At 37.8% G+C, this 10,223-nt stretch overlaps 1 protein-coding gene across 1 annotated transcript; it reads left to right on the top strand.

Moving 5' to 3' along the window:
- The first annotated feature begins 372 nt into the window (after positions 1-372).
- Positions 373-10,061, top strand: LOC103461155 (merlin-like). The gene is made up of 9 exons (XM_008403482.2): positions 373-474; positions 2,289-2,423; positions 2,595-2,669; positions 2,756-2,869; positions 4,119-4,241; positions 4,575-4,792; positions 5,923-6,028; positions 8,968-9,086; positions 9,855-10,061. The coding sequence occupies exons 1-9, from the start codon at positions 412-414 to the stop codon at positions 10,036-10,038; spliced, it is 1,137 nt and encodes a 378-aa protein (XP_008401704.2). The 5' UTR covers positions 373-411; the 3' UTR covers positions 10,039-10,061.
- The last annotated feature ends 162 nt before the right edge of the window (positions 10,062-10,223 follow it).

Raw genomic sequence — 10,223 nt, 5'->3', positions numbered from 1 at the left:
TTTTTTTCTAATTTGACCTAAAAATTTCACAAATTTGCCAACTTGCTGGGAGAAAAGAGAACTGATGCCTGTGTTTTCTCTCCAGCAATATTTACTTTCTTGAAGGCATAATAAAAAGTTTTCCATCAAACATGACCTCTAAAATCTGTTACAGAGATGAGTTTGTGTTGTTTCTGTGCTTATGTGTGTTTTTTTTTACCCTAGCAAGGGCTTTGTGACAAAGTTTTTACACATCTCATAACATGACATATGCTGCACAGAAAAACAAATGAAACAAGGTTTGATCTTTGTTTTCCCTCTCTACTTCTGTTTCTCCTTTTCTCCACTTCCCTCCCTCTTTTCTCCAATCCTTTGGATCCTCCTCAATCATTTTCTACCTCCATTCATCATTGAACCAGGGATGAAGCTGAGATGGAGTATTTAAAAATAGCTCAAGACCTGGACATGTACGGCGTCAATTACTTTTCAATCAGGGTGAGTCGATGCTGCATTACATTATTTTTTATCAAGTAAGTTGCAGGATTCCTATGCAGTCTTCTTTATTTATTTATTTCATATCATATACATACAGTAGATTCTTATCCAATTCCAATTTTAAACTCCCATTTTTCCATTCTTCCCCGTCTCTTTGTCCATCAGCTAACCATTCCTTTGTTCATCGTGTTGGTTGGTGGTTTGTACAGGTTCACTTCTCCAACCAGGCATAACATTATGACCGATAACAGTTAAAGTGTGTAGCACTAGTTACTTTTTGGTCATGGGCCCTAAGAGTGGGTGGGAACCCAAAATCCCTGACCAAGTATTGAGTGCATAACTGTACATAATTATTTGAAGGTTGACTTTTTTGGTATTAAAACACTTTTCTTTTATTGGTCGGATGAAATATGCTAATTTTTTGAGACAGGGATTTTGGGTTTTCATGAGCTGTATGCCAAAATCATCAGTATTAAAACAATAAAAGACCTGAAATATTTCAGTTGGTGTGCAATGAATCTAAAATATGACAGTTTAATTTTGATCATTACATTATGGAAAATAATGAACTTTATCACAATATGCTAATTTTTTTAGAAGGACCTGTAAGTATATTTGTGAGCTTACTTACTTATGCAAGTATTCATTATATTAGGTTTTCTTGTCTTTCCCTAAATCCTTCCATTTTGTTTAAGGCCACATCACCTTTCACTCAAGAGGGATCATATGAATTCCAGTGTAGGTGAAACTGCTCTGTAAGAGGACTTTCCAAATTATCCATTAAAGTGAAAGGTGTGTGTGCGATCTGCACCAAGTTACAAAAATTTGGAGATCCACGACCAGATGCTGCAACAGCGTTCAAGGCCAACCCAGGGGCAAGATTGTGTTCAGTGCATCAACTATAAACATAGCTTTAGCCTGTCAGCAGTGCAAGTAAAGCCTGGCAGCCCACCAGGCTTATAGATCTGGGGGAAATCCTGAGGAGAACCATAATCAGTTCTGAGACCTTGTCTTGGTCTAAAGAGCTAAATCCAATCAAGGATTTTCGAGATGTGTTTGAGAAGCCAGTCCAGTCTAGATTGGCCCCATTTCTTACTTACAGGACTAAAGGATCTCCTGTTATTATATCAGATGATACCGCATACCTTTTAGGAGTCTGAAGAGTCTATGTTTCAGTTGGTCAGGGAGGTTTTGTCAACAAAGGGGGGAACAACACACTCTTAGTCAGGTGGTCATAATGTTATGCCTAATCGGTGTTTTTAAAGCCTGCTGTTTTGAGGAGCTGTGGGAAAATTCAGTCTGAAAAAGGGTGTAGAAACCCTGAAGCCAATATGAACGATTAGGAGACGGGTCAGCTGAACCATGCTGTTAGTAAATGACTCACCTGTCCTCATGGCTTAAAAATATGGGCGGTAAATTCTGAATGTTTTTAGTTATATTAGAGGATATTAAAAGGTACTTTTACCTCAAATGTTTTCTACATGAGCAAAACAATTGTTTCACTCTAAATAAACAGAAATTCGCTTGAGTCGGATTTGACTTTGAAATAATGCATTTGTAGAAAAACCAATGCAGTTTGTAACTCAACTCAGGACATTTGCTGTTTTCAAACAAACAAGCAGAAACAATATAAACTCTGTGGTAGCTGAATTATTCAGCTTGATTCTAACAAACGGTTCTGGCAAGCAGAGCTACAGAAAAGCCACCTCTGTCGAGTGCAGGCAACAAATGAAGGGTGGTTGAGAGGTTTGGTCTCACGGCTGCTTGCCTGTGACAGGCAGTGGAAAATATTTATTTCTTCTGATGTGGTGTAGAATAAAAAGGGAACAGATCTTCTGCTGGGAGTGGATGCCCTTGGTCTGCATATCTACGAACCGGAAAACAAGCTGACTCCCAAATGCTCCTTCCCATGGAACGAGATCCGCAACATATCCTACAGCGACAAGGAGGTGGGAGAATCTGCAGTTTTAACGCTCATGTTTTATTCACTTAAATGAACTCAGAATTAAAAACGGTTTAAATTTTCATTCCAAACATGCAGCCCCACTTAACAGTTTAATATGCATCTCCTGTCTGCTTAAGAAAACAATCCTGGTATTTCCTCTTGTCTCGGTGTTTAGTTTACCATCAAACCTTTGGACAAGAAAACCAACATCTTCAAGTTCAACTCTTCACGACTAAGAGTCAACAAGCTGGTGAGCTCAGCAGAAGTCAATTGGTTTTGATAACGATGTCACCAACGTGATTTGAACCTGTGTTTGGTTTCGATTTCACTTTTTAGATTCTGCAGCTGTGCATCGGGAACCATGACCTGTTCATACGCCGACGTCGAGTGGACTCCCTTGAGGTCCAGCAGATGAAGTCTCAAGCCAGAGAAGAGAGGGCCAGAAAGCAGGTAGAGACATCTGAAGGTCAAGTGTGGTTCACTTACAGTGGGAAAACAAACGCACTGTCAAGTAAACCAAATAAAGCTGATTGATGGACTTGTATTTGATCTGAAAACATTTAATTCGTCGCTCGTCTTCTGTGCTACCGCCGCAGCGGATCACAGCTTCTGTTGATGGCGCCCCAACCCGCCAGTCGTAACTCCGTTCTGGCAGTTTGATTCCACATTTCCCTCACAATCAAAGTCCCTGGACTATCATGCAGTGAAAGCGCACACAAGTCAGATTTAACCAAGCAAAGCAGAAGAAGATTAGGACAATCTTGAGTTTCATTTAATGCTGCCATGCACATGCAAAGCTTGGAAAATCTTCCACTCTCAGAGTGAATTCTACTTACTTTGAGGATTCTTTTATTTTAATCACCTTTTGAAAAAGACATTTTAATGTACTGTAATTTGTCTAGTTTAATTTAAATATTGTATTTTCTAAATACATATCATATAGCATATATCATACAGTTGCATACAAGGCATATTTTTGTTTTTTATTGTATATAAAGGATATAACTAGTTTAGACTATATGCTGCTGCTGCTCCCTGATGAAGCTCATCTATCTAAAAATCTGAATAACATGCAGTGGATAAACAAGGACTTACAAGCAGAGCTTTTTCAATTTTACTTTTTCTTTTATGTTACAGAATAAGATGGTCAGATACACACGTTTAAATTCGACTGCCATGTTTTTGTTTTTCTCAACAGATCAGCCATACACTGCATTGACGTTAAGTCAAGCAGAACGGGCCGAGCTTTTCACATGCTGAAATCATCAAAATACTGAAGGAATGTTTTGTTATTGCATTTAGGGAATGCAATGTTCAATTTAAAAGGGGATTTATTTGTTTATTTGCATCTTCAAATGGATTTCTTATATTGTATAAAAAGGTTTATTAAATGAAAAGTCTGCAGATTGTGGCAGTTTTTTTTATGCAGTTAATTGATTGAATGATCGATTACTAAAACAATCATTAGTTGCAGTTCTAATATTCTCACATTTTGCATTTAAAGCAAAGCAATGGCTGATTCTCAAAATGCATTCTACAGCCACAAAGAAAAAAACTGTGAAAACTCCTGTCAGTCTAAAGATAACATAAAGACCGTGTCAGTCTTTATTTGCTTGTCTTTGTTTATGTGTTTTATATGTTTATTTTAAATCTTTCAATAGAGCTGTTTTTACTGCTCTTCCCTGTTTGTGCCATCCAGGTAGAGCGACAACGTCTGCAGAGGGAAAAGCAGCTGAGAGAGGAAGCGGAGCGAGCCAGAGACGAGCTGGAGAGGAGGCTCATTCAGCTGCAGGACGAGGCTCACATGGCCAATGAGGCGCTAGTACGTTTCAAATGGTTTTCTCCCTCCAAGACTTTATCTTTTTTGGACAATTACACATAAAGCAAAGGTTCAAAGTAAGAAAAGTTGAGAAACTGGATTCCACATAGCATTAGCACATTGCTTACTTTCTCTTTGTGTGCTTCCCTTTTTTTAAAATGACTTTGTCATTTCCTTGAAAATATTCTCTATTTTCTCTATCTACTTTCATCCTATCTTCCACAATATTATTTTATATGCTGTGCTTTGTTTTAGATGTCTATATTCCCTGCAAGGTTTTGACTTTCCTTCTTTCCATCTCCCTCCTAATGTGAGATTTTATTTTCCCCACTCCAGCTGCGCTCAGAACAGACGGCAGACCTGCTGGCTGAAAAGGCCCAGATCGCAGAGGAGGAGGCCAAGCTGTTGGCCCAGAAAGCTGCCGAGGCTGAGACGGAGATGCAGCGCATCAAAGTGACCGCCATGCGTGGCCAGGAGGAGCGACGCATTATGGAACAGAAGATGCTGGAGGCTGAGATGCGAGCGCTCAAGATGGCTGAGGACTCGGAAAGGAGGTGGGGAGGAGAACAAAGACGACTGGCTGGTAGAATATAACGTGTGCCATCCATGCTGAAGTAACTGCAAAGTATATCTGGTTGCCTTTGGTGAATTTTATGTCTTTCTCAGTGCTAGAGCCGCCATTTATAACCGGGTCCTGTTATTATTTCTACCTCGCATATATGTGCTCAAAACATGCAATACTCTTACATATTTAAATAACTTTTTCCCTCTTTGTATCAACTTTCCAAGAGTTTCTCCTATGTTTTTAAATCCAAACCCTTCAGAGAAAGAAGCTTGAAAAGGTAGTTCCTAAATAACTCATAGAGCTCACACACTACCCTGATGTCTTTGAGTTAATATGAAGCCTGTGCTTCATATCAAGTTAGCTCTGTGAATACTCGCTGTTCTTAAAGCATAAAATAACAGACCTGGTCAAAAAGTAGGTTAGTTAAGTTGTTAGTTTGCCAATTGATTGATTGTTTATCTTTAGTACTTGATATTTTTGTGTTGTCTATAGTTGTACAAAAGTATTTTTTTTCTGCAGGATTAGTAATAAAGTAGAGCATCCCATTTTGACTTGAGATGGCAAGATTCTCTATCACTTCTCCATAAAGCTCAATAAATGACAATCATTTTATATTCATAGCAAAATAGTATACATGCCATCACCAATATCACTTCACAGTTTTTACTCCATGGTTTATTAGGCAATCGCTTCAAATAGGCACCATTAACCACTTGGGTGTAACTCCAATTTCTGGATGAGTACTTTTCTGCATCAGGGAAAATTTCAACCTGCACCACTCAACATGTAAATGACTACATCCACTCAAACGCTGGAGGCACATAGCTCACCCACATCGGCAAGGAACTTCCGAGCATTCAGGAAAATGAGCAAAAGGGAGGAAAAAACACATAATCAGGTGGTAAAAATACTCTTACACCTCTGTTTGCACACTAATTGGTGAAAAAAGGTAGTTTGAAATAATTGACTTGTAGTGTTTCACACTGATTACCCGGGTGTGATGTTTCTGAATGACTGTGTGTTAATTATCGAATATCATTTAGATTCGCTTTATACTATTTGGTCTCTTCGGTCTGGGGGGTAAATTAACGTGTCATTTGCTATCTGTTTGTTCATCAGGGCTAAAGAGGCTGAGCAGCTGAAGCAGGACTTGCAGGAAGCCAGGAATTCAGAGCGCAGAGCAAAAAACAAGCTGCTGGAGATTACCAGCAAGGCCATCTATACGGTAACTGACCAGCACATGTCAAACAGAGCGGCGTTCAGATGCACTGCATGTGTATGTGCAATATAACTGATATGTTACTGTCAACCAAGAAGACTGAAGCAGGTGTAGGACATTTTGCCTCTTTGTAAAGCAATAATGGTGTGAAGTTGTATTTTGTACCCAACTTTTTTGGACTCTATATGACGTCTTCTGCCACCACTTTCTACCCACAATACCTCAGTTTGTACTTGTCTGGGAATGTTTTTTCAATTTAAGATATTTTTCTATGTTCTACTGCTAGTTTACTGTAAGAAAATATGGTTATATGACTTTAATACATAATGCCTACAATCAGGGAATTAAGAGTTGTTTGGGTTTCAGCATATATCTGTTGTATAATACGACATATGAGTCGAATTGAATATAGATAAAAACTTAAATAAATGAAAATGGATGGATGAGATATAACTATTTTTATGACTCTTTATCTCCAAAAGTTATGGATAAACTAGAATACAAAGAAAAAACGCTGAAGTGTGTTAGGTTAAATAGACTGATACAAAGTGGTTGGTATATAGGTACAAAATGGAAGTAGAAAGTGATAAAATAGAAAAACAAGAGTCGATAGTGAAGTAAAAATTGGTGAAGAGTTGAAGAGCCTACTGAATCAATATACCATTGGTATATAAATATACCAATGGTATATTTATAATGGGAGATTCACCCTTTGTTGAAAGAAGACACTGTTTTCAAGCTTCTGTCTCTTTTTAATATTTGACCAGTTGAAATGCATTTTGCTTAGAAAACTTGACAGAATATTTAAATGATTTGGTCTGGGTGAGAGCTTAAGCTAAAACAAGCCTGATGTTGTTGTTTGTAAGAAAAGAGCTGCTATTTTTATCTCTGTGAAACAAATCTGGCTCCAGCTCCAGAGATCTGTAACCAAATTAGGCTGAAGACAAATGGGCAAAGACCAGAGCAAACATTATCACATATGGAGAAATAACTGGCTTCATCAGAGCATTTTCAAAAGAAAAAACATAACTTTCTCTTATTATGTTTTTTTTTTTTTCTTTTGAAACCATTGTTGTCTTGCACATGGTCATTCATCTGTAAAGTAGTGTTTTGGTACTCGGGTCCAGTTTTGTTCTCAAGACCAAAAAACTCACGACTGGACTGAAATGCAACCAGTAAAGTCTTTTACTTTGAAAATGTCAACACCTCCGCTTTACCTCCGTGTGCTGAAAATGAGAGTACTGAGAAAACAAGACAGAGAAACATTTTCCAGACCAAATATCTGTCTATAAAACTAGCAGAAAGAAAGAACACTTATTAAGTCAACAAGTAAATTATTATGATTATAGCAGTGGTGTCTAAAATGGCTAGTGTTGGTTTTGAGCACTCGACTGTAATGGCAGGAAATTGCAAATATATTTCTGTGGAAACAGTGAAATAACATTATTTCTGGTTTCTGGCTGTGAAAGCTTTTTTCTTTTTATTCAACCTGCATGTTGGGTCAATTGGTGCTCTGAGTTTTTCCTTTGTTGTTTGTCTCTCTAATGAACTGGTAATCATTGCAGACAGTTCCCACCTTTCACCTAATGACAGCTTGGATTCGCTCCAGCAACCATGCAGCCCTGAGCAGAACTAACTGGGTTTGGAAGACAAATAAATGCCCAAAGCAAATGCAGACTTACTATTTCCGTGTGCAAACGGCGATATTGATGCTATTTCTTTATTCTCTATTTGGCAACATGAAAGCATACATATTACAAGATAAGCAGACATTCACATGCACACACACACTGACAAGGATTGAGGTGGCCTTGCAAAGCCACGTTAAACTGATGATACTTGCATAAGACCAGGCTGCACATAAGTCAGCCTACGCAGGAGCTCCAAACATGTTAAAACCCACACAGTACACAGTCATCTGCCTGTACACATGTAGACACACAGAATAGATACACAGAGTCTCTTCAGCATATGAATACAGATTTTATGCACTTCTACATGCTTATAATAGATGTGTTGTTACTCATTTTCCGATGAGTGTTTTCACGTTTTTAAACGAAAGCTTTCCACTCGTACTACATTTATGTTACTATTTGATCCAAGTTCATTTCCTGTACCTCGGTCACACTGCTGCATATCTGCCCTGCCTTCCAGTCGCATACAAAGATCTGCTGCCTTAAGTGAATAATGCTCTGGTGTTGCTTTACTTTTCATTTCACGCTTCAGTACTTGGATAATTTGAGCCCAAGCCAAGTTAGGCTGACAGAGATTTTTTGAACATGTTGAAATATTTCATGGCATCATTGCCACAGCGTACGCTCGCACCAAAAATATGTAGATCGCAAAAATGAGGATTCACTTCATTCAGTATGCTTTAAACCGATAGCCTGACCCACTTACTAATTAATTTGATTAATAATTATCTAATCAGTTGAAGGCACTCAGAACATTGAAATTTAATTCCTAGATGGTCAGTTGATCCATAATTAATGTACCCCATCCTGATGCAGCAGGACACAGAGAACTCCACACCCTTGATCCCATTGCACATGCACCATTTAGGAAGGAAATGCATAACAAAATGACACACTTACTTAAAAGACGTGACAAAACTTAACGTGCTACAAAATTTGCTTCGTTTCCTCAGATTTGGTTTGATTTGACACATTTTGTAATGTGATATTGTTAAGATAGGAAACGGCATGGCAGCAGCTTTAATCAGGCTGATTTTTGCATGCCACAATTCATTTCAGATGTATCTCATGGCATGCAATTGTATATTTTCCCCTGTGTTGTTTTGATGGGGGGGCTTTCTACACGCTTCAGTCATTTTCTTTGTACTTTTGTGTCATTTTGATCCATGTGTTAATTTCTATCTTTCTCTACTCTCTTCTCATACTTTTTATTGATTGAAAACCCATCTTTGGTTCCTTTTTCTATTGCAGTCACCTGGACTTCCATCTGACAGCGTCCCTCAAGAACTTAACTTTAGCAGGGAGAATCTCAGTTTTGACTTCAAAGACACCGACATGAAACGCCTGTCCATGGAGATTGAGAAGGAGAAGTGAGTTACTGTCCATTTTGGGAAGTTTAGTTTGCACTTTTTAGAATTTCTAGTACTATGGTTCCATATGAATAAGGCCTTTGAAGATTAAATCTTTAATCAAGAGAAGGGAGTTAATATATATCAATATTTTTGGAAGACATTCATGTTGCAGAGTTGCACCATAAAGACCATGTTAGTTTTAAAAATGCGCTGTTTGATTCCAGAGTTTTGTTGAACACATGGCCCTCAGCATTATGTGTACATAGATGTGCTGCCTGCATTCAGGTCATTTACCAGAGCTAATATTGAAGACATTTAAAGCGAGCAGAAATAAAACTTGGACAAGAATGAGTAAGTTAGTCAAGTGAAGTTTAAATATTTGGTTGGAAATGTTAGTTCTTGAGCAGATTGTCCATGATTTATTAATTTAGTTAGATGGAGGATAGACATATTTTTCTAGTAAATTCCTCAAATAAATTAAAATTAAATTTCTTAATGACTTAAAAGATTTTTGATACCTTGTAAACAACTTTCTGATGCTTTAAAGATAAGCATCAACAAATGCAATATTTATGTGCATCTAATGAATATTACTGAACAAGCAGCTCTTGGCAATATTGATATTGCTCATTTTGATTTGTAGTCTTACTTTTCTGCACTGTATGCTGCTGGACTACATGGACAAACAAATGGCTATATCTAAAATTGTGTATCCTTCCAATTGTTCTTGCTTATTATATTATTTTATAGTTTATTTTTAACCCTATTTTGTGGTTTGTTTTTAAGAGTCGAATATATGGAGAAGAGCAAACACCTGCAAGAGCAGCTGAATGAGTTGAAGACGGAGATTGAAAGTCTAAAGCTTAAGGAGCGGGAGACTCCTCTGGACATCATTCACAACCAGAACACAGAACAGGGGACCAGTAAGCAAAGCAACTTTAAAAAGGTATATATATACATATATATATAAAATTAGTGGCAATGTGTGAGAAATTTAAGAGAAATGACTAAAAGCTGAATACTGTGCAACCCTTGTGTATTAGAACCGACCAATGACTTTGAAATGATCAGCCTAAACATTTTGAAACCATCCATCCATCCATCCATTTTCTTCCGCTTATCCGGGGTCGGGTCGCGGGGGCAGCAGCTTCAGAA

The sequence above is a fragment of the Poecilia reticulata genome, unplaced genomic scaffold (assembly GCF_000633615.1).
Source record: "Poecilia reticulata strain Guanapo unplaced genomic scaffold, Guppy_female_1.0+MT scaffold_679, whole genome shotgun sequence".
Classification (NCBI taxonomy): domain Eukaryota; kingdom Metazoa; phylum Chordata; class Actinopteri; order Cyprinodontiformes; family Poeciliidae; genus Poecilia; species Poecilia reticulata.
Note: the sequence above shows the minus strand (reverse complement) of the source record. Positions and strands in the feature narration are given on the sequence as shown.

Coding starts and splice junctions, on each gene's coding strand:
- LOC103461155 (XM_008403482.2), top strand. CDS start 412: ATGGAGTATTTAAAAATAGCTCAAGACCTGGACATGTACGGCGTCAAT. Junction 475..2,288: donor TCAATTACTTTTCAATCAGG/GTGAGTCGATGC, acceptor GATGTGGTGTAG/AATAAAAAGGGAACAGATCT. Junction 4,242..4,574: donor ACATGGCCAATGAGGCGCTA/GTACGTTTCAAA, acceptor TCCCCACTCCAG/CTGCGCTCAGAACAGACGGC.